Raw genomic sequence first — 22,681 nt, 5'->3', positions numbered from 1 at the left:
GGTTTCTGTTTTGTTCTTGGGTGTTCTCTGCTTTGGTTTCTTGAGCTGGACGAAGTATTATTGCAGTTTTTCGAGAGGCAATGACAAAGAATCAGTGTTCCTCGTGCTCATGGGGGAGCTCTCATGGTGCTTCATCATCAAGAGGAATGGTTGGCAGCGAAATGTGCTATTGTGGAGAGCTTGCCGTATTGAGAGTGGCAAAAACTCCTAAGAACCAGGGAAAGCATTTTTGGGGCTGCCCTAATTACAGGCGGAGTCGTTATGAAGAAGTGCGAGGATGTAATTTCTTCAAATGGCACATTGAAGATAATGGAGATGAAAGGGATACTACAATTGGATGGCAAAGGAGAAAGATCATTAATTTGGAAAGATCACTTTTGGTTTGTCAGAAAAGGGAGAAGGTCTCAATATCAATGTTATGCATGATGGGGTTGATTATCATCATCCTTGTATGTCATATGTTTTAATTTTGTTGAAGTGGTGTATCTGTCACATTTGTTATGAAGAACTTGGTTATATTGTAATGAATGAGATTGAGGTTGTAATCAAATTGTTGGTTGTAATGAGGTTGTAATGAATGAGATTGAGGTTGTAATCAGATTGTTGGTTGTAATGAGGTTGTAATGAATGAGATTGAGGTTGTAATGAACTTGGTTATATTTTGTTACTTTAACTTGGTTATATTATAATGTTTCTCACTTTAAGTTGATGATATCAGAATATGCTTCCATAAACTTGTAAAGAGTAATGTAAAGTACAAAGTAATATAAAAGTACAAAGTAATTGAAATATTATAATCAGAATCTGCTTTCATGATCAAAATGACAATATAAAGGTCAAAGTAATATAAATATGATGTTCAAGGTCAAATTACAAAGAGCAATCTAAAGTGCTCATGATGTTAAGAAATAACCCAGACCAATCTAAAGATGTAGCTGTTGTTAACCAAAATACATCTGAAGTCAACCAAAATACATCTGAAGTGAACCAAAATACATCAACTATCATCCAAAATACATAAAACATGATCCAAAATACATGACAACCACATATCCAAACTACAAAGTAATACAATCTAATTGTTGTTGTTGTTTGATCTGGCTGGGTTTGTTCAGTAATCTCACTTCCTTGAGTAGGGTGTAGTGTAGCTTCCTGGTGTGGGGTAGGTTCCTGGTCTGGTACAGGTTGCTGGTGTGGTGTACCTTCTTGGGGTTGCTGTTGATTTGCTTGAGGGTAGTTAGGTCTTTTATGCCCTACTTGTCTGCATATGGAAAATTTCTTAGGAATTCCTTTTTGTCCAATTTGTGTATCATCCTTCCTTTGCTCCCAACTTTCAAGTCTTCTTTTCTTTCGTGGTCTACCTGGCAAGACTCTTTTTGGTGGAGGATGAATATCAGGTGTTGAAGTCCTTTACCATAGATGAGGACCATTCAGAGGGAAAATGATTGGGTTGTATGTTTCTTCATACGTGCATGTCCTAAACCAAAGTGGTAAGTATTCTTCAGGATTGATGTTGAGAAACCTCATGGCTGTGAGTGCATGGCAGCAAGGTATTCCTGTTATTGTCCACTTTCTGCAGGTACATTCTCTTTTTTCAACATCAACCACATACTTCTCAGCAATGATGGATGTATGGGTGATCTGAAATATTTGCATCCCTGACCAACTGCCAAATGGTAAACAATTAATGTTAAGAACAAGACATAACTATTTAGACCAAATGAGAAGTTTTGATACCTAGGAATCCAGTATTTTGTCTTCTCTAACTCCTTCTGCAGTCTTTTTTTAATCTTGGGGCAAATGATACCTTCATATCTACTGATCTTCTCTCTATTGGATGCCCACATGTTCATCAAGTACATTCGAATATGTTCCAACATTGATATTATTGGTTTTTCCCGTGCATTTAAGATCACACTGTTAAAACCTTCAGATACGTTGTTAACAAGTGTGTCACAAGTAGGTCTTCCTGTAAACCTGGATCTAGACCAATGTCTGCAAAAATATAAAGTTAAACATTTACATCAAGTTAAACAACATGTTATATTAAAGATTTGAATGCGTCTAGATGAACTTGCCTTGGTGGAATTTGTACCAAGTATTTAAATGCGTCTAGATTAACTTCCTTCATCTGTCTCATTACTGACTCCCATGCTTCAGGGGTTGTTGATACTCCAGTCTTCCATAGTAATTGTCTGAGGTTTAAGCCATAAAACTTCTTTTTAAAATTTGAATAAATGTGTCTGACACAGTAACTCTGGTCCACATCAGGCAATAGACTTTGTAAAGCTGGCAGAAGTCCCTATTCAAACAGGGCATGAATATTAAATTTCCTTACTTTGTATGGTTTACAAAGTAATGAATAAAAGGGTTTTCTGGTACTTACTTTTTGTTGATCTGACATAAATGTGTACCTTGAACAAAATCCCCCACCTCCAAGATCCTCAATTAACAATTCCAAGAAAAAAGTCCATGATTCCTTATTCTCTACTTCAACTACAACATAAGCTAAGGGACACATCTGGTCATTAGCATCTCTTCCAACAGCAGTTAAAAGCTCACCTCCATATTTCCCCTTTAAGAAACAATCATCCAAATGTATAATTGGTCTACAGGATACAAAGTTGTCCTTACATGCTTTTAAACACACATAAATTCTCTTGAATATGGTTTGATCTTGGTTTGGTTCTACATTAATTTAACTGTTAAGCCTGGGTTTGCCCTCAGCAACTCCTTTGCATAATCATAGAGTCTTTCATATTGTTATTTGTAGCTACCCTCAATGTTGGTTGTTGCCATTGCCTTTGCTCTACTTGTTGTAGCCCTAGACACAGTTGGACATTTTGGTTAATGTTCAACTATAAAATGCCTATATAAATGTCACTGTTAGACTAAATTCTAAACATGCTACCACCCACTATTACACATTACTAAATTCTAAATTTTTGATGTACAACTATACACGTGCAGTGATGCTTGAGTTAAGACGCATGAACCACACAAAAAACAAACAAACACAGAATAAACAATTCTTTTTTGTCCAATTTGGGGACCAAATACATACAAAAAGTGTGCCCAACATTTTCAATGACCACTTTTGTTACAACAATATCACCTCAATTACAAATAAGGATTATCTCACATCTCCTCCAACCACCACCATGTGAGGAATATGAAGTTACTTTGCCCCATGTATTGGAACCCGAAGAACACCCTTGGGAAGAAGTCATTCCTATCTCGCTACAACCACACTGCTCGCTTCAGGGACAAACTTGCACGAACCCTAACCCTTTTTTTTAACTTTCTGTCAAAACATTACCATGTCATTAAGTTTAATTTTTAAAATTGACACTTCATTTGACTTCAGTGTACCACGCAATGAAGAAATGGACAACTCATGCAGTTTTGGCCAGGGAGCACCTACATCGTTAGAGTATTTAATGCGTCAGCAAAAAGGACCAACTTGAATCGTTTTTACACAAAATTTTGAACTTTTTATAAAAGGTAGGACCACTTTAAACAAACGTTACGAATCGAGGGACCAAAATAGGTATTAAACCTTATTTTTATTTATTTCAATTTAGTTTTTGTTTTGAAAACTAATGCAATTAAATTATTTTCGTTAGTACTACATAAATAAAAATGTAACGTATGTTAGTTTGTAGATTTTTTGTATTTTTTAATAAAAGAATATCAATTTGTATAACAATTTTTGTAAAGATTTATATACAAATTAAATTTTGTTTGAATTTAGAAAGGAACAAAATTGTTTAGTTTTTTTAAAAAAAAAATCGGACTAAATTGAGATAAAATAAAAATATAGGGACTAAATTGAGACAAAATAAGAATCTAGAAACTAAATTGAGATAAATATAATGACACGTGACCTGACACACTGTCGTGGCCTAGCATTAACAGTTGACAGTGTCAGTGCCACGTCACATTATCATTGTCACGTGACATAATGTTAGCTTGACATGTGGCAGTTTTTTTTGGAATTAAAAAAATCAAAAAATAAAATTAAAATAATTTTAAAACTTTTAAAAATTCAAAAAAACCTTGAGGTGACACGTGACACAATGTTAGCTTGACACGTGGCAAATTTTTTATTTTTCAAAAAATTTTAAAAAAATGAAAATAGAAATATTTAAAAAAATATTTAAAAAAGTCAAAAAAACTACGAGTTAACACGTGACACATCTGTGTTAGTATGAAACTAACGACAAGGACCTAAAATCTTATATTTTTAAAAAATAAAGATCCAATTAAGATAAAAGATAAGTAATAAACTTATTTGAGAAAAGTCACTGAAAATAGAAACTATCCGAATATATATATATATATATATATATATATATATATATATATATATAATATGTTAATTTTTTTGTCAGAATATATATTTATTTCGAGGATAGACAATTCATTTTTCATTTTAAGTATTGATAACAAATATTTATTTGAATTATTTAAAAAGAAATATTATCCTCAAAATAAATTTCAAAATAATAAAAAAGTAATTTTCAAAAATATATAAAACTAGTTAGTATCCATATTAAAATAAAGGGTTAAATATGTTTTTCGTCCCTCAACTATTGGCCGTTTTTGTGTTTAGTTCCTCTTTCAAACTATAGTACAATTTAGTCCTTCAACTTTAGAAAACTATGATTTTAGTCTTTTTTACCAAATTTTTTAAACTTTANTTGCTGTTTCAAGCACGTTACATTATAGCATTTGGATTGTTTACACTGTTTGACACATTTTTGCTTCAATGTTAACTCAGAAATGCGTTTGAAACAACAAATAAAGTTAAAAAATTTTGGTAAAAAGGACTAAAACCAGAGTTTTCTAAAGTTGAAGGACTAAATTGTACTATAGTTTGAAAGAGGGACTAAACACAAAAACGACCAATAGTTAGGGGACGAAAAACATATTTAACCTTAAAATAAATAATATTTTTTATAATTAAATAAATATTCATTAATATTTCTTAAGATGAATATTTAAACATATATTTATAGAAGGTTTGATACATCTCCATGACTCAAGTTATATTTATAGAGAAGAAAGGAAACTAGCTACACTTTCAACTAGTTTAAGATTGATTGTAACACACTCATACACAACTCATGCACAACTCATAATTCTAACACTCTCCCTCAAGTTGGAGCATACAAATTGTATTTACCAACCTTGGAATAAATGAACACAATTTGAGGTCCTCTTAAAGACTTAGTCAACTTATCTGTGAGTTGGACATTTGACCCAACAAACTCACTACAAATTTCGTTGGTCCTATTGTGAAATACAGAATTTGATGCAATGTGGAAAACAACTTGGTTATCACAATACATCTTCATAGTTTGAATGTTACAAAAGTTGAGCTCTTGAAGAAATTACTTCACCCATATAAGTTGACTTGTTAGTGATGTCATAGCTTTATATTCAGCTTCAGCTGTTGATCTTTACAAAATATAAATTAACTTTCAATTTTTGTGATATATCTTTAAACAATAATAACATTTGCTCCGGTTGGCCTATTTGCTATTATTATATATGGATTTGGGATAAAAAAAATTTCAATCATGTGACAACCTGCATAGTTGGCTGTTCCTTTTAAATTTTCAAGAAAAGATCGTTTTCTATTTTTTGTCAAACTTTTTTTTGTTTTTTCACACTTTACAAAAGTATTTCACATACTTAAACTTTGAAATTTGATGTAAAAGTTTTTGTGGGGTCTTCTCATGATATTTTAGTGCTTTGAACAATTTCAAGTCATTTGAAGTTGTTTTGAATATGCTATCAATTTTACCGTAAGCTTGGATTTATAATGTGTAGTATGAACAACAAATGTATGACATGTAGTATGAAAACAAGTTCAACAATATCATTATCAATACCAACAAGTTCAAACTTCTTGAAAATGAAAACGAAAACTAACATTTTTGAAGGTGGGTTCGTCGGAATAAAGTCTTGACGCTAGTAAAGGAGAAAGGAGAACAAGCCTATGAAGGAGAACACGAAAACAATTAGTCAAAACAAACAAAAATCATACATAAAATAGTTAATCAACATGCATTTGCATAAAATGAAATAAATATTACATGTGTTGGTCACCAAGCTTCGTTTTAGAAAAGTTTGAACTGCTAAGAGGATCTCACGCTAAGATAAAGTGAATGAATTTTCAACCTCTCACTTAAATTTTTATTGAATTCACTAACATGTAACGTTTAAAAGTGATATTTCGATGTCTTATACCATTTTAACGTCCGAAATTAGGACATTTAATACGTGAGTACATTTTCATCTTAACGCCAAAGATTTTCACAAAATTTAACCAATATGACGTCGAATTTCAATGTTCGACGTTTAATAACCAATTGACGTCAAATTTTTCAATGTGCGACGTCTTAAATGAACTTTTATTTACAAAAACTATCACGATAATTTTTAACGTTGACTTTTTCGTTTTTTATGCTAAACGCGAGATATGTAAACCTTATTTTGTACTAATGTAAATACACCTAAAATGTAGAATTGTCATTTGACTGTTTAGTTCATGAATCTAATTTCTTTTCAAATCAAGTCTTATATTTTTAGTCCGCTTAACAAGAGTGTTTTTTAAAAGCTTCAGTCTTGAAAATCTCATATAGGATGGATTCGGCATAATTAAAGTGGGATTAGTCTATCAAACCTAAACCTAAACTAGTTCATTTTTAATACATTTTTCATTATTCTTTCCATTTGTGTTGCAATATTCTTTAGAAGTTTTTATATGACATTTTATTAATATAATTTTTTTCTTCTTCACTCCAAATTTTTTTTTTTAATTTTGAATACCAAAAAAAAATATAGTTTAAAAATTTTATTGTGCAAAGATAGTTTTTTATTATGTAATATAAAATAGATAGTTTTGATAGAAATTGGTATAATTATTATTTTGTAATATTGAAAAATGAAAGTTAATTTATATTTTCTTCAAATATATTATTTCTAAAGAATATATAAATATTGGATTTATAAAAACTAATCAAATTAATTTTTTTAATTGTAATTATGTTTTAGATACATATTCTTTTTAAATTTGAAAATATAATATATGTTGAATTTATTTAAGTTTAATAATAAGATAATTTGAAAGAAAAAATAATGTATAAAATAAATTTTTTTATAAATCCAAAAATTATTTATATTTGGATACAATTATAAAATTATATCTATTTTTTTTAATTATTTCTTTTGAAAGTTTTTATGAATTTATTTTTATAAACTATTTTAAAAAATTATATATAAATAAGTTTTTAACTTTGTTTTTAGTTTTGATATCTAAAATATAATAATCCCATTTCAATTTAAAAAGAAATTTTTTTTCTCAAAATAATTATCCATAAAAAAATTAAATAAATTATTGCTTTTATAAAAATATTAATATAACAAACATTTTCCTTTATTAAAATTGAAGAAAAATACACATAATTTTATAAAGTAATAATTAAAAAAAAAACTAAACGTTAACACACTTATTTTCATGATATGATTAAATTAACTAAGTAGTTTTTGCAACTCAACTTTTACAAAGATGTATATAAGTTAACTAAGTAGTTTGAGGACAATTTGAAGATGCAATTTAATTTTTTTTAATAACTTTTGCATTTTTTATTATATATATATATATATATATATATATATATATATATATATATATATATATAGTGAATGGAATGGTTGGCTTAAACTGTTAGAATTTTAATATATATAGTTAACTAAAGTTGGTTACAATTTGTTTAGAAATATTTTGCATCTTATTAACATTTAGACAAGTTTTAACAATGTTATATTTAAAGAATTACAAAATTATAGGAAAATAAATTGGATTCTATCATAGTATACATTCAAATTCAAATAATATAACTAAATTAAATATTATAGAAAATTTGTTTTGTTTTTCGAGAAGAGAAAATGATACCCCAGTTCAAGACTTGAAACTCAAATATACACTATTAATATCTTATCAATTAATTGTTATATTAAGAAGTTTAGTTTTAATTATCTTTAAATGGTAAATACATCTCGAAAATTGGTCAATAATTATCAACAGCGTAATTGAAACTTCGACTTTTAAATTTAAGACGTGATTTCAATAGAAAAAACCATTATCATATCTATTCTATAGATATTTTTATTTGAGGGATAACCAGAATTTAAGACATACAAAATATTAGATTTATAAATTGATTAAAATAATCTTTCGTGAAATTTAAGTTTCTAAGAAGACAAATGTCCCATATATAATATATATCTTTAAATAATTGTAAATTTTTTTTAAATGACTTAAATATTAAAATAAAATATTATGTTGATGAAAAAGAAATAATAACATGAGATATAACTAAAGAATTTATAATATATGATGTAATTATTTTTACTAAATAATTGATTTAATATATACATGTAAAACAATATAAAATCCAAGATTAAACTTTCTTTAGAATACATTTAAATTAATTTTAAAATAATAAAATGCATAGCATGCAGAACTTAAGAATTTTTTTTCGTAGTTAAATAAAGAATTTAAATTAATTTTAAAATCATAAAATGCATAAAAATTTAAGAATTTATAAGCAGTACAGATTTTACAAATTAACACATGTAGTCAACAGAGCATTTTGAGAAGAATATATGAATCAATTCATTCATGTTTGCTAATGAAACTGCTGTTACGATATTATTGTAACAGAGATCTTCTGTACAGAAGAAGAAATCAAAGTCATATAGCTAAGCCTAAATTTCTATGAGAGATAAAGGATGGAAATTTTAGAGAAGAAAATCACGGATTTGGGTTTGGGTTTGGATCTGGATTTGGACTTGGATTTGGATTAATACAAAGTAGATTGAGGATGGAGTTAGCTTTCCTTCTAGCCCTGGCGGAGCCGTTTTGAACAACCTTTGAGATTGTGCCGTTGGCCAGTTCTTCCTCTTTAATTTCCTCCCTTTTTTCTCTATTATGGTAACAGATTAGTTGTAGAATTACTGCAGCGTTTTCCTTGGTGCGTTCTGCTGTGTCCTCCTTCAAGATATCAAGCAAGAAACGGACACCGCCATGATTCACCAACGCTTCAACTGCTTTACTATGTGTAGCAAGAAGTGTCAACATTGTTAACAACTCATCAACAAGAATATGGTCGACGAGCTTCCCAAGCATAATCTGCACTGCCCCTTCTCGAACGGTCCTCGCTATATTTTCACGAACAAACCATAGTTTGAACAAGGCTGTTCCAGCCTCTCTCATGGCTAATGGGTCTCCCTCTTCAAGTAAATCCACTAAGTACTTTATAGCTCCAGATCTTCCAATTATGTGCTTGTTCGAATCAAGAGATGACATCGAGGAAAGAGCTGCAGCTGCATTGCTTCTTGTTTCAATTGCTCCGGATTTCAACGAATCAATGAGAAAGGCAATGACATTTTCGTTTTCTGCCAACAACCTCTTGTTCGAGTCGAGTATTGAGAGGTTTAGAATAACTGCGACCAAATCATCTTGGAGTTCAGGATCCGTAGGAGCTTCGGATGATAACGGACGCAACAAAATGTTAATCATTTGTGTAGTCCCAAAGAGTGCTCGAACGGACATTCTTTTTGCTAACTGACGAAGCTCCTTTGCAGCTTCTTTCTGCTCAGGGAGTGACAGTGACAGCTTCAAGAGCAGAGAATGCAAACGGTGTATGAGTGCCTCGGTTAGTTGTTCGTCGTGAACTTCAGAAACAGGCTTTGGCATGTCAATTCCGTTGTCTTTGCACCACTCTGAAATCATGCTTAGGAGCAAGGTATTGGGAGCGAGAATACTGCGATTGAGAACAACATGGCTCTGAGGGTAAACTCCGCGGATATCATTCAGCCATCTCTGGATTAATGGACGATCAAAAGTCTGCATGCGCCATCATCATTTATCAATACATCATTATTTCACCATTACAAAGAACCCCTTTATTGAAAAAACAATGAAAACTCTATTATAATAACCGCTTTCTTTTCCATCTTCATCCATCAAACAAGCAGCATTAAAGAAAGTCAGATAAACAGCTCAAGAAGACCAATTCTATCAAGAAAACAACTATACTACTATATGATTACTATGCTCAAAGAGCAAAAATCAATGTTCAGTTTTCAATTCCCAAACCTTCTTTAACACCTTTCTTGGTATATACATACATAGTGTACCCTTTCTTAATGAAACAGGTTCTTGATACGTGGCAATGAAGAAAGGAAAAAAGAAAAAGAAAAGAAAGAAAACCTGTCCAACGATCAAGATAACAGGATCTGTCATCAAGTGACCGGAGAGAGGGCATCGAAAGTGTGAAGGAATGGGTGATTGATCCACGTTTGTTGAGGGAGAAGCATTGACCGGAACGCGCTTCAAATCTTTGAGCGCAGAAAGAGCACGGATAGCATTGTCCGCAGTCTGAACGGTGTAATCATTACCGTCAACGATACTTTCGATCAATTCCTTTAAATTTTGCTTCAGCTCCGCCTCCGTGTTGGCCATTGCAGAACAGGAATCAGAATTTGCTAGAAAGAATGAGAGGGAAAGAGTGAGTGAATGAAGACAAACGGGGAAGCCAACTCCTTTTATAGGCAGTCTCCATTTTATGATTTTAAAAAAACTCTTAAATTCTGTATGCTATGCATTTTATGATTTTAAAATTAATTTAAATGTATTCTAAAGAAAGTTTAATTTTGGATTTTATAATGTTTTTACACGTGTATATTAAATCAATTATTTAGTAATAAATTATATAGTTATATCCCATGTTATTAATTCTATTTCATCTATATTATATATTCAACATATTTTTTTTTTAATATTTAAGTCATTTAAACAAATTATTACAATTCTTTAAGTACATGAAATATTTTTAAACAATTATTACCATAATATCACGAAAGATTATTAATATTATTTTCATCAATTTATAAATCCAATATTTTTTACGTCTTATTCTGGTTATCCCTCAAATAAAAATATCTAAAGAATAGATATGATTATGTTCATATTTTTTATGTCTTAAATTTAAAAGTCGAAGTTTCAATTATACTGTTGATAATTATTATTGACCAATTTTCGAGATGTATAATGGAACTATCCTGGTTCTAAAAAAATTGAAGAAGTACGTTGTGGAAGATACATCATGTAAGGAAACAAATCTGGAGATGCTTATACTTAAAAAAATTTATTTTCAATTTTGATGTTCAAATTTCAATTAATGTTTATTTAAATTATTTATTTTACCACAATTATTAATAAAATGTATTGATTGTCTGAGAATTTCCAAATATTCACTTATAGACTAAATTTATTGTTTCATATTATTTTCCCTTTCAGCATTTAATTAAACTGTACAAGTTGTATTATAGTTATGCTATTTTTACTATAATGTATTTTACAAGTATCACGTCTAATTTTATTCTTGCATTTTCACGATATAAAATTTGGATTAAAATTTCTCCTATCATTGCGTGTTATACTATAAGTTTTCAATGTGCTCCTTATTATAAAATTTAGTCTTGAAAAAATATTCACTCCCTAAATAGGATGACTACGATAAATTAAACTAACTTAAAAAATAATTAATTAATATAGTATGCAAATGACAGACACTGTTACGTTTTGCTATATTTAACATAAAAAACTATCATAAAATATTTTATGTTGTGTTTTATTTTTCTAAATTACCATTTAAAGATAATTAAAACTAAATATCTTAATATAACAAGTAATTCATAAAGATATTAATCGTGCAAGGCAATACTTTTTTACTTTTATTGTCAGGATGAAAGTCTAAGGTTCTAAATGTTTGAGTTCCAAGTCTTGAACTGGGTATCATTTTCTCTTCTCCAAAAACAAAACAAATTTTCTATAAATTTTTATTTAGTTATATTATTTGAATTTGAATGTATACTATGTGAGAATCCAATTTCTTTTCCTACAATTTTGTAATTCTTTAAATATCACATTTTTAATAATTGTCTACATGTTAATAAAAGATGCAAAATATTTCTAAACAAATTGCAAACACTTTTTAGTTAACTATATATATATATATATTAAAATTCTAACAGTTTAAGCCAATCATTCCATTCACTTTAGAAACATAAAATTATTAAAAAAAGTTATAAAAAAAAAAACTTTTAACTGCATCACCAAATTGTCCTGAAACTACTTAGTTAACTTGCATATATCTTTGTCAATTATGTTGATTAGTTAAGCTGCAAACTTTAAATTTCAGATAAGATCATTTTTCTATAATAAAAAATACACCTTTAATATCTGGATTAGGTAATCCCATATTAAGGATTTATATTTCCATTCAATGTTTTTGTAATATGTAGAAAAGGCTTTGACTTGCAGAAAATACAAGCGCTAATCCCACCTAGAATGTGCTGATAATCCATTATTAAGAGATTGGTGAAACTGGACACAGCAAAAAACTAAGTTTACTTTCCTTTGTCCTTTTGCCTAACCTTTCCCAAAATATCAATTGATGTGTTTGCCCGTATTTTCCCGTGAAATGGAGCGGGGAGGAAGGCAACATTTCCAATCATCATTCCTCACGTACCAAGCAACCAACATATTCGGAATTGTTTGAAAGAAAACAATAAATGGACAAAAAAATCAAATTATCAACGTTGTTCTTAAAATTTGAAATTTGGAAAATAAAATCCATCTTTTGACATAAATAAGGCCGCTCAGGACGGAGGAGCCCTCTTTGCAACAATAAATTGAATAAACAGATACAACAGAGATAATTACCATTTACAGTAAGATGCAAACAACACCGTTGCCATATTTGTTTCCCTCGTCTACCCTCACTCTTTAGTATAATTACCTTCTGATATCTGGACAGATGCAAACATTGACCGCAGACACAAGATCATAGCTGGGTCTCTTCTAATAATTAATGAAGAAACCTATGAAACCCATTGAAGAGTACGTCTCTTTAAATCAGCAAGTATCTAAAAAGGGCAGAGGGAATTCAGGAAGAGAGTGAAAGATTCTGTTGCTTTCAGCTGGTCTGGAATCAAAGCATGAGAAATTAGCCGATACAAAGGCATTACGATCTCAATAATGCAAAAATATTCAATAAATTTTCTCAGAAAAATAAAAGCCTCAATAATGACAACCTTCACCAACCTTGCCATATTCTATGCTAAGGTTAGGAACAAATGATGGAGAGAGAACACAACATGGAAGTTGTTGAAACAAAATTTGCTCAAGTTCAGACAGAATCCAATTCCAATCACTTCTTTGTTAAACACACAAAAAAAAGAAACCGATAAAAATATACACCAAAAAGAGAATATAAAATTTCAGATGCCTGGTAGATAATATAAACTATATAATTTCTCTAGTAGTAGTTAAATGAATCAATATCCTAAGTAAAGCATTATCCAAACTGTTGATTTTTCCTAGCACTGCCACATAGCCACACAATACAATGTACTGAAAAAACTACGTAGTCAAGTTTAAGTAAAACACCCATGAGATAAGTAAAACTTCTGAAAAAAATCCTATGTAAAGAATTCTAATGTGGATGACATAATTGCAATTTTAATGTTTTTTCCAACGAGGAAAAATAAAAACACAACAGTGATAACAGCCACCACCAACAACAATAAACCAGTCCAAGTAAAGCTTGCTTAAATAAACGTGCTTTCAGAATTAAGGATACAAAGGAGGATACATTGACAAAATCGCCGAAGCTTGGTAAGTTATTACTGCAAATTTATGCAAAAAAAGCACGTCAAAAGTATATCAATTCACATTCAAATTTACATACATACAACATCTAAAGAGGAAACATAAGTAGCACAACTTACCCACAGGCCACAAGAGGTGTAATATCTTCACAGTTCTGACCAAGACAATCCTAATAATGTTCCTTATCATAAAATTTATCGGACTTGATATATTTGGCATCAGAGGATATATCATCATCACATATATCAAGAGATTCTGAAGGATCATATCGGTCTGAAAATGTCTTATTTGGGAAAGAATCTGAAATATGACTCCTGTGAATGTCATTCTGCCACCTATCTCTTGATCTAGATGAGTTATCATGCTTCTTTCTATTTGAGTAGGAATCATGTTCGTTCTGATGACTACTATGCTCACGTGATCGACTATGTCTTGAGTGTCTTTCATGGCTTGTAGTAGAAGGCCGGTCTCTATGATCTTTTCGTCGGTCAACATTCCCTTGATCATCTCGATAATAATGACTTCGATGATGTTCATGTTTGAATTGTTTGTAATCTCTAGAAAATGAAACATCCAATTTATTGCTTTCATCACAACAGCTAGACTGTGATTGTTGCTGAGAATAATGTGGGTTGCTTGTTCTCACTGCAGGTGAGTCAGAACCAGCTCTTCTTGAATTATTGGCTTCCATAGAAATGTCATCACCAGGAGGCTTAAATGGAAACAATCCACTATCTTCAGACGTCTTTTCAGGGCTCTCAAAACCCCCAGCCCGCTTGATTTGCTCCATGAAATCCTCTATCATGAACCTCATCACCTTCCAGAAAGAATTTAAAATTAAGTCTAGATTAGCTAAAATTAAGGAATTAAATTTTAAAAAAAATGAAAACCTCTCTTCGGATAATTTATTCTTAAATAGTGTTATAAGACATATAAGCCAAAACAAGTATGCAACAACTCTGACAGAACAGTTTCACCAACCTACCAACTATAATAAAATTATTGGATGATTATAGGATCTCAATACAGAAAGGGAGCATTTGGAAAATGAAACCCTGATCAAGTACATGAAATTACTATGATTCAACAATATAAGTAGAAAACTTCAACAACTACTGCAGTACTTCTAACCTGTAAAGGTGATTGATTTGTCTTCTTGCCACGATAAGACATTCTTCGACGTTTGTAATCCCTTTCTTCAGCTAGCAACTCCTCTCGGGTCTTTTCTTTAGATGATTCCTACAATTGATAGCAATAGAAATCATGTTCAATAACAGGTAAAATGAAAGACAATATAATATTCCACTTCATGGCCGGGATGGGTTAGGGGCTGCATTACAGGTGTTTAATTATAAAAAGGCCACCTTATTTTCATTTCTTTCCTGATTTAATAAGTTTATGTTAAGATGAGAAACAATTAAGACAATTTTCTATTTCTGTTTTCTGTTACAATATTTCCTACATAAAGTTTTGAAAATGCAAAACAACAAAAAAATAGAAAATGTTTCCTCAAACAAACAGTCTTGCACATAACAGGAACTTAGGCACAAATTTATAACAACTTGCTCCCATGCTCATAAACGCATAGTTAGGAAAAATAGATAGAATGTGGGTTGAACAGTCTATTTCTTCTCCTGGTGAACCTAGGATATTCCATGACCAAGAGCCACGGAGTAATGCCTTCAGATATAAGAAATCTAGTTCCCTAAGTGCTAAAATGTGAAAAAAGGAGTAAAGCCTGTCTATTAAGGCAAACCAAAGAACGCAATACCATAACAGAGCTTGTTCTACCAACAATTATATCAATATTAAAAGTACCTGGTTAGATGATTGAGGCCTATGTATGCCATCGTGATCAATTATAGGTCTATAATCAGGGCGTTTTGCCCGCTCTTCGTTTGCTTTCTCAGACAAATAAGAATGCTCAGCAACCCTGCACAAATAAAGCTCCATATAATTCAGATTAAGCTCGCAAAATCCCCAACAATTATTTGATTGTAAATGATCATAACAATGCTAAAGACACAACTCATACTTCATAATTTTCACACCAAATAAGCATTTATTACAGAAAAATAATGCTCAAATTTTTAAGAGGAAATACAACATACAGCTGATAGTTACTTGGCTGCTGAGAAAACCAAAATCCCTTAATTTTCTGTTCAAACAAAGATCGCTCGTGCAATGCCGCAACAGCCGCTGCAACTTGGGAGACAAAAATCTTCCTATTCAGTATGGAATTTTTCTTTTCGCCACCTGGTGCAGCAGGTTTGACATCCTTCGTATCCACACTCTCTTTATCTAAATTCCGAGACTCGTGCTTCAAAGCAGCTTGGTTTTCTAAAGGAGATAACAACAGAACAGACGCACCAACCGTGATACATTGCTTCAGGAAATTGAGAACAAAACCCTTCCCGTTCGCTGCACCGTAAAGGATCGATACCTGATACGCCAACCAGGTCAAAGCCTGGTTCGAAACGGGGCAAATTACGTGGGAATTTTGGCGTTCCGTGGAAACGGAAGCTTCTCTGATAATCGACTTGAGACACAAACAGCATAACAAAAACATATGCTGCTGCATAGCAGTGTCAACAACGACGCCGTATCTAGGCGAATTCGCTATTATCCAATCCGTTAAGTGATGTTCATTGGCTATTCCGAGACCTAAAATGGCGCGAAGAACGGAGTTGGAGAAGGTGGTGGGAAAATCGTTCCAGGCATCGAGTTCACGCGCGACGGAGAAGTAATGAGAGGGAAGAATTTGCGCGTAGTGAGACAGTGGGTTTAGGTTGGAATGGGTATCTGTGTCGGCGCATTCGATAGATAAAAAAGCGGGAAGCGTGAGGGTGGCGGTTGTGGTGAGGGCGTCCGCAGGGGAGAAAGAAACGACGGCGGGGCAATCACGGTAGAAGAAGTTGGAGAGGGAATGGAGATAGAAAGAGAGTTCATTAGAGGGAGAGTTGTGGAGGGTATGGGGGTAAGTGAGAGAGTGAGTGAGATCAGGAAGAGGGCGCGGGGAGGAAGGGCAACGAAGGTGGTGATGGAAGAGCGAGTGTGGAGGAATCAGATGGTGTGGACTGAAAGGGCATTGTATTAGGTTAGTGTTTAAGGTTGCCGGAGATGGTGTTACAGAGAGAACGTGATTTGAGAGAGCGATTAGGTTTTTCAGAGACGAGAGCGTTGAAGAAAGACTAGGGCTGTTATTCGAAGGATTATTCATCGATCTTCTTCCTCAAAACTATCTTCACCTTCACACTCTCCTTCCAGGGACTTCCTCAAATTCAAGTGAGTGTTCAGATTAAAGGACCTGGGCCTTTTGTTTGGAATTCTGGCCCATATGATATATTCAAAAGGAAGAGAAATTCTTCCTCCACTCCCTGTTTTTTTCCTTCACTTTCATAAGTAAAACGAAATGACATATTTGCCCAAAAACACATAAAATGCACGGGCCCATTCACGTGTGTGGCCCAAAAACACATAAAGGTTCGTTCATTACCTTTTCATGGTCTTAAATCCTAACTCTCCCAGGCCAGACGTTAAAACAACAGTTATTTGGAATGGTGATTTCCACTATCCATGCCACCATCATTACCTCCATTATCTTCGTCTTAATCTTTGAAAAAGATAACTATGTATTTCATGTTTTGAGAACTTAACTTACATTATCATTACTAAGTTGTTGAGTACACATAAAATACTAAAGAAGATATACATTAGACCATTTTGCATTAATGCATCCAATACAGTAAAAAGAAACACATTTGGTTTGTCAAACTACCGACTGGTTAAGATCTTGAAAGTGCGTATATTAGTCAAAAAGGATAAAGATAAAATAAAATAAAAAAAGGCTATATATGTTTATGTGATTTTGCAATAGGAAATTGGGAGGTTGGAGAACGATCACAATCTTTCAATGGGGATATTCCAAGTTTCTAAAAATTAAGATTCATAATTAGTTTTAATGTCATTGTCATCAAACTTGTTAATTACCTGCTTCATAACAACTCTTCTTTTCGGTACATATCATATTCCTTAATTTGAATATACAAATATTGGTAGAAAAAAAAAAAGAGAAAGATAGATACATAATAAACACTTATGAGTTTGAAATCCTTGAGTGGTGTGAGAAAATTAACAAAAATCAAGGAAGAAACTTTGTTACTTCACGGATAGAGATCAGAGACTTTGTGACCAGATAAATTAATGAAAATTTCCATTATCCCCCACTTACTCCAGACCATATCTGAAAGGTAACATGAACGTCCAATTAAACACTTTGGCACAAAAACAAATAAATCCAATGAGGTGTAGCACTAGTTAAGGTCTTATGCACGTTTTATAAAAAAAATATTTTCATACTGACAAAATTTTTAACTTTATTTGATATTATCTTTATTATTTTTTATTTTTATTTTTTCCTAAAAATACAAAAGTTTTTTTTATATAATTATTTTAATTGTGTAAACATCGTATCAATTGTAGCCGCCTGAGAAAATGATAGAAATACTGAGAAAATTGTAGCCGCCTGTTCAAAACCAACAACTCTGAGTCTCTGATTCACCAGCTCCCATTAGAAAACTAATATTTCAAGCACAGGTAGTGGGTATGTACATACTGAACTTGTCATGGACCATATTAAGCTAAAATATATTCTTATTAATCTATAATATTTGACAAATGGGTAGTCATTAAGAATGTTTCAACCATCAAACAGTTATCTAATCCTGAAATCGGTAAAATACACATAAATAATTGCCTCGTCCTATAAATACGTAGCTTCCCATGCTGCAAAATCATCAACTCTCACAAACACTCTCTTACATTTCACACTTACAAGTTAATTACGAACAAAAATGAAGGTTGTTCAGTTCCTTGTAGTTCTATTGGCTTTGGCATCGTCCGTTGCCTTTGCTTATGATCCAAGCCCTCTGCAAGACTTCTGTGTGGCTATCAATGATACCAAGACCGGTGGTATATATGGCGGTATATATATATATATATATATATATATATACATAAATTTTGTAGCTGTTTTGTGTGAAGAATAATCTGCACATGTCTATGTATAAAAGTTTGTTGTTTGGTGATTTTGTTTGATGTGCAGTGTTCGTGAATGGAAAATTTTGCAAGGATCCAAAGCTTGCTAATGCTGAAGATTTCTTCTATNGTGGGTTGGGAGCCGGTGACACTGCNAACCCGTTAGGTTCAAAGGTGACAGCAGTGACTGTTAATGAAATATTAGGTTTGAACACACTTGGCATATCCTTGGCTCGCATAGATTTTGCACCCAANGGTTTGAACCCTCCCCACACTCACCCTCGAGGAACAGAGATTCTTCTAGTCTTGGAAGGTACCCTTTACGTTGGCTTTGTGGCGTCCAACCAGAACGACAACAGGTTATTTACCAAAGTGTTGAACAAAGGTGATGTGTTTGTTTTTCCCATTGGTCTGATTCACTTCCAGCAAAACGTTGGTTATGGAAATGCTGTGGCCATTGCTGCTCTTAGTAGCCAAAACCCGGGTGTTATCACTATTGCAAATGCTGTCTTTGGATCTAAACCTCCCATCTCCGATGATGTTCTCGCCAAAGCTTTTCAAGTTGACGTAAAGATTATCGATTACCTTCAGAGGCAATTTCAGGTACAACAATAGCAAGAGTGTGGGAACATGAAACACTATCGTTAATTATCTCACCTTCCTCGGACCTTACATAAATGATTTTCTAAATGTGTAGCTTTTCATGCAAAAGTCTCTCAAAGTTACTACAAATATTAAATAAAATGCATGTAGCTATTTATGTTATGTCTGTAACAAAACTGTTTTGTGTGCATTTCAACCTTAATATACCAATAAAAGAAGGTAACGTCGCTGCTCTTCTTTATTTTTGTCAGTTTATGAAAGTTTATTCATAAATAAAAAAATAAGGGTTTTGAACTGAAAATTTTTTAGCTTTTAAATTCGAAGTCGGTATAGTTTTACTTGCTTGATTCATAGTGGCTGTATGTATATGTAAAAGAACATGTTCTTGTTNATAAATTAATAAATAAATGTTCTGGAAGCATCCATCAACCTCAAAATCCTAAGATCATATATCACTGTCTTCAGATATTAACATAGTTTAAAGTCTCTCTGCTTGACGTCAACAATTTAACATATGGCCCTATGGCATTGGATAATGAAATGATTTTCCATATTTGAGATTCTTCGAATCTTTTCCCTTTNTTAATTGAGCTAACCTTTTCGGAAATCCTAACGAGAACATTTACAAATATTTTATTTTGTTAATACGTCTATAAAGCCGTCAAACATTACATTACCTGATGTTTATGGGCACTATAGACGTCGGTCATTACATTAATCGACGTCTATGAAGTGTTGTGTTTTAATGCGGTTTTTCTCATGTCTTTGGGTAGGGTGGTAGCACCTCTTTCCCTTGTTAGTTTCCTCGTAAGAAAAAATTACGTCTTTTGGATTTCTCATAGCATTTCAATCCAAAGACGAACCTGGGTAGTTGCCTAAGTCCACTCTGACCGCCAATGAAAAAGAATTGTGAGAATATGGTGACACCGTATTCTCACCGTTTTCTTTTTCATCGACGGTGAGAATGGCTCTATACAATGACGCAAGTTCGTTTTCGGGTTGGAATGCCATGAGAGATCCAAAACACGTAAGTTTTTTCTTAGGAGGAAACTAGTAAAGGGAGAAGGTGCACTACGCTATCCAAAGACACAAGAAAAAACCGTACCAAAACACAACGAAAACACATTTTAATCGATTCAAATAAAAGTTAATACATAAAAGATTACTTTAATCGGATTAAAAACAAGTTTAACCATATCAAAAGAGATTAAACGCACCTGTAAATTCAATGGAACGGAGAGAACAGTCAAGGAAGACGATGAAGTGCGCGAAACTACTGGTTCGCAATCACTGTTTTAACAAGAAATCAAACGTCGGTTGCACACGAGCTCGACGTCTATAATGGAAAAGACGTCGGTGACCTCACTAATCCGACGTCTTTCTGATTTAAAAATTAATATTTGTGGGGCTTATAGACGTCGACTACTAAGGCCACTAACGTCTATAAAAGATTATAGACCTTAGTGTGGAGGCATCCGATGTCTATATGACAGAAAGGAATGACTTTTCACCTGTCTGACAGACATATAGATGTTAGGTATCTCCTAACCGACATCTATAGGTTTGACGGGTAGGTGAATAGTCATTAATGTCCGCCATATAGACATCAGTTTGGCAAGATCCGACGTCTACAAGACAGAAAAGAGTGAATATTCACCAACTTGGCAGACATATAGACGTCGGGGTTGTCCTAACTTATGTCTATATGTCTAACGGGTAGGTGAATAGCCATTAATTTCCGCCATATAGATGTTGTGGCCCCTTCTAGCTGACGTCTATATGTCTGAAAGAAATGACTTTTCACCCACCTGTCAGACATATAGACGTCAGTTGGGAGACCCCTAATGTCTAAAATATTATAGACGTCGGAGCACCTGCTAACTAACACCTACATGACTAACTTATTTACGAAAATGTCACCAGTCATCAATATACGTCAAGCTTACCCCTAACAAACGTCTAAGGAGTGATGTTAATCAATGTTTTTACACTAGTGATTAATGACGTCTGAAATTACTCGAAATTTAAATTAATTACCAAATTCCTCATCCACCAGACAGAGAAGGTAGAACTCCAAAGGCAAATATTTTGCTATAAATACAAATAAGTCACATTGTTTTATAAAAAAATTGTTTTGGTACGGACAATTTTTTTAGTTTATTTGATTTTATCTTTATTTACTTTTTATTTTTGTTTTCTTAAAAATACAAAAGCTTTTTTATATATAATTATTTTAATTGTGTAACGTATATCAAATATTTGTAAACTTGTATCATCGTATCAATATTCTATTTTTATATAAATGCTGAGAAAATGACAGAAATACTGAGAAAATTGTAGCCGGCTGTTCTCAGAACCAACAACTCCGTGATTCACCAGCTCCCATTAGAAAACTAATATTTCAAGCAAAGGTAGCGGGTACATACATACTAAACTTGTCATGAAGCATATTAAGCTAGCACAATAATATTTTAACAACTCTTTTTTAATAACTTTTTTATAACAGGATACGTGTCACCATTTTATTGGTATGTTTAAATTTATTCTAAAAAAATATTTAAAATGGACCAATCACAAACTGCCACGTATGCGTTGTAAAAAAAAATTGTTAAAGAGACTTTTTCCATTAAGCTATAGTATTTTCTCCTTTTTAGTTGACGACCTAATCAATGATATTTGACAAACTAGTAGTCATTAAGAATTATACAAACAAAAACGTATCAGAGATAAAACAAGAGATAGATATGGATTTATATATATAAGATAAAAGAGAAGATAGACATAAGTTTATATGCATATAAAACATCTCCATATATAAAATATCTCCATTAATAAAAAATCTTTTAAAATGATACTAAAAGCAAATCCATAAAAGTTTAGTTAAAAACGGACAATATCTTAGCAGTATAAAAGTCTAATAAGTCTAATGTGTATCTGTGTGTTGAATCTCCCTAAATGTTTCAACCATCACATAGTTATCTAATCCTGAAATCGGTAAAATACATTGCCTCGTCCTATAAATACCTAGCTTCCCATGCTGCAAAATCATCAACTCTCACAAACACTCTTACATTTCACACTTACAAGTTAATTACGAACAAAAATGAAGGTTGGTCAGTTCCTTATAGTTCTATTGGCTTTGGCATCCTCCGTTGCCTTTGCTTATGATCCAAGCCCTCTGCAAGACTTCTGTGTGGCTATCAATGATACCAAAACCGGTGGTATATATGGCGATATATATATATATATATATATATATATATATATATATATATATATATATATATA

General features: G+C 32.2%; 4 protein-coding genes across 9 annotated transcripts; 2 read left to right on the top strand and 2 right to left on the bottom strand.

The window, feature by feature from the left end:
• Nucleotides 1-80: 80 nt before the first annotated feature.
• Nucleotides 81-1,241, top strand: LOC106770561. Its single transcript, XM_014656362.1, has 2 exons — nucleotides 81-401; nucleotides 1,185-1,241. Exons 1-2 carry the CDS (start codon nucleotides 81-83, stop codon nucleotides 1,239-1,241), a joined length of 378 nt encoding a protein of 125 aa, XP_014511848.1.
• Nucleotides 1,242-8,827: 7,586 nt separating this feature from the next.
• On the bottom strand, nucleotides 8,828-10,604 carry LOC106770560 (U-box domain-containing protein 9-like). Its single transcript, XM_014656360.2, has 2 exons — nucleotides 10,289-10,604; nucleotides 8,828-9,922 (listed from the first exon to the last, which is right to left on the bottom strand). The coding sequence occupies exons 1-2, from the start codon at nucleotides 10,538-10,540 to the stop codon at nucleotides 8,828-8,830; spliced, it is 1,347 nt and encodes a 448-aa protein (XP_014511846.1). The 5' UTR covers nucleotides 10,541-10,604.
• A 2,063-nt stretch (nucleotides 10,605-12,667) lies between these two features.
• On the bottom strand, nucleotides 12,668-17,027 carry LOC106769719 (U11/U12 small nuclear ribonucleoprotein 48 kDa protein). Of its 6 annotated transcripts, none has more exons than XR_002669284.1 (6): nucleotides 15,865-17,027; nucleotides 15,572-15,686; nucleotides 14,885-14,992; nucleotides 13,873-14,570; nucleotides 13,187-13,770; nucleotides 12,668-13,067 (listed from the first exon to the last, which is right to left on the bottom strand). XR_002669284.1 is itself a non-coding variant. In XM_022785254.1 (4 exons), exons 1-4 carry the CDS (start codon nucleotides 16,971-16,973, stop codon nucleotides 13,923-13,925), a joined length of 1,980 nt encoding a protein of 659 aa, XP_022640975.1. In that variant the 5' UTR covers nucleotides 16,974-17,027; the 3' UTR covers nucleotides 12,668-13,922. The 6 variants fall into 6 exon arrangements, 1 of the variants encoding a protein (XP_022640975.1); XR_002669287.1 differs by having other exon boundaries at nucleotides 13,737-13,770; XR_002669286.1 differs by having other exon boundaries at nucleotides 13,737-14,570.
• A 1,542-nt stretch (nucleotides 17,028-18,569) lies between these two features.
• On the top strand, nucleotides 18,570-19,595 carry LOC106771137 (germin-like protein subfamily 1 member 13). Its single transcript, XM_014657057.2, has 2 exons — nucleotides 18,570-18,724; nucleotides 18,858-19,595. The coding sequence occupies exons 1-2, from the start codon at nucleotides 18,607-18,609 to the stop codon at nucleotides 19,403-19,405; spliced, it is 666 nt and encodes a 221-aa protein (XP_014512543.1). The 5' UTR covers nucleotides 18,570-18,606; the 3' UTR covers nucleotides 19,406-19,595.
• Nucleotides 19,596-22,681: the final 3,086 nt, after the last annotated feature.

The sequence above is a fragment of the Vigna radiata genome, chromosome 8 (genome assembly GCF_000741045.1).
Source record: "Vigna radiata var. radiata cultivar VC1973A chromosome 8, Vradiata_ver6, whole genome shotgun sequence".
NCBI classification, from domain to species: domain Eukaryota; kingdom Viridiplantae; phylum Streptophyta; class Magnoliopsida; order Fabales; family Fabaceae; genus Vigna; species Vigna radiata.
The sequence above is the reverse complement of the archived record's forward strand: the minus strand, read 5'-3'. Positions and strand labels throughout refer to the sequence as shown.

Excerpts from the sequence above, each read along its gene's own strand:
- LOC106770561 (XM_014656362.1), top strand. The coding sequence starts at position 81 with ATGACAAAGAATCAGTGTTCCTCGTGCTCATGGGGGAGCTCTCATGGT. Across the intron at positions 402-1,184 it reads TTTGTCAGAAAAGGGAGAAG|GTTGCTGGTGTGGTGTACCT; the intron begins GTCTCAATATCA and ends GGTCTGGTACAG.
- LOC106770560 (XM_014656360.2), bottom strand. The coding sequence starts at position 10,540 with ATGGCCAACACGGAGGCGGAGCTGAAGCAAAATTTAAAGGAATTGATC. Across the intron at positions 9,923-10,288 it reads TTATCTTGATCGTTGGACAG|ACTTTTGATCGTCCATTAAT; the intron begins GTTTTCTTTCTT and ends TGGCGCATGCAG.
- LOC106769719 (XM_022785254.1), bottom strand. The coding sequence starts at position 16,973 with ATGAATAATCCTTCGAATAACAGCCCTAGTCTTTCTTCAACGCTCTCG. Across the intron at positions 15,687-15,864 it reads CAGCCAAGTAACTATCAGCT|GGTTGCTGAGCATTCTTATT; the intron begins GTATGTTGTATT and ends TTATTTGTGCAG. Across the intron at positions 14,571-14,884 it reads CAAATCAATCACCTTTACAG|GTGATGAGGTTCATGATAGA; the intron begins GTTAGAAGTACT and ends TCTTTCTGGAAG.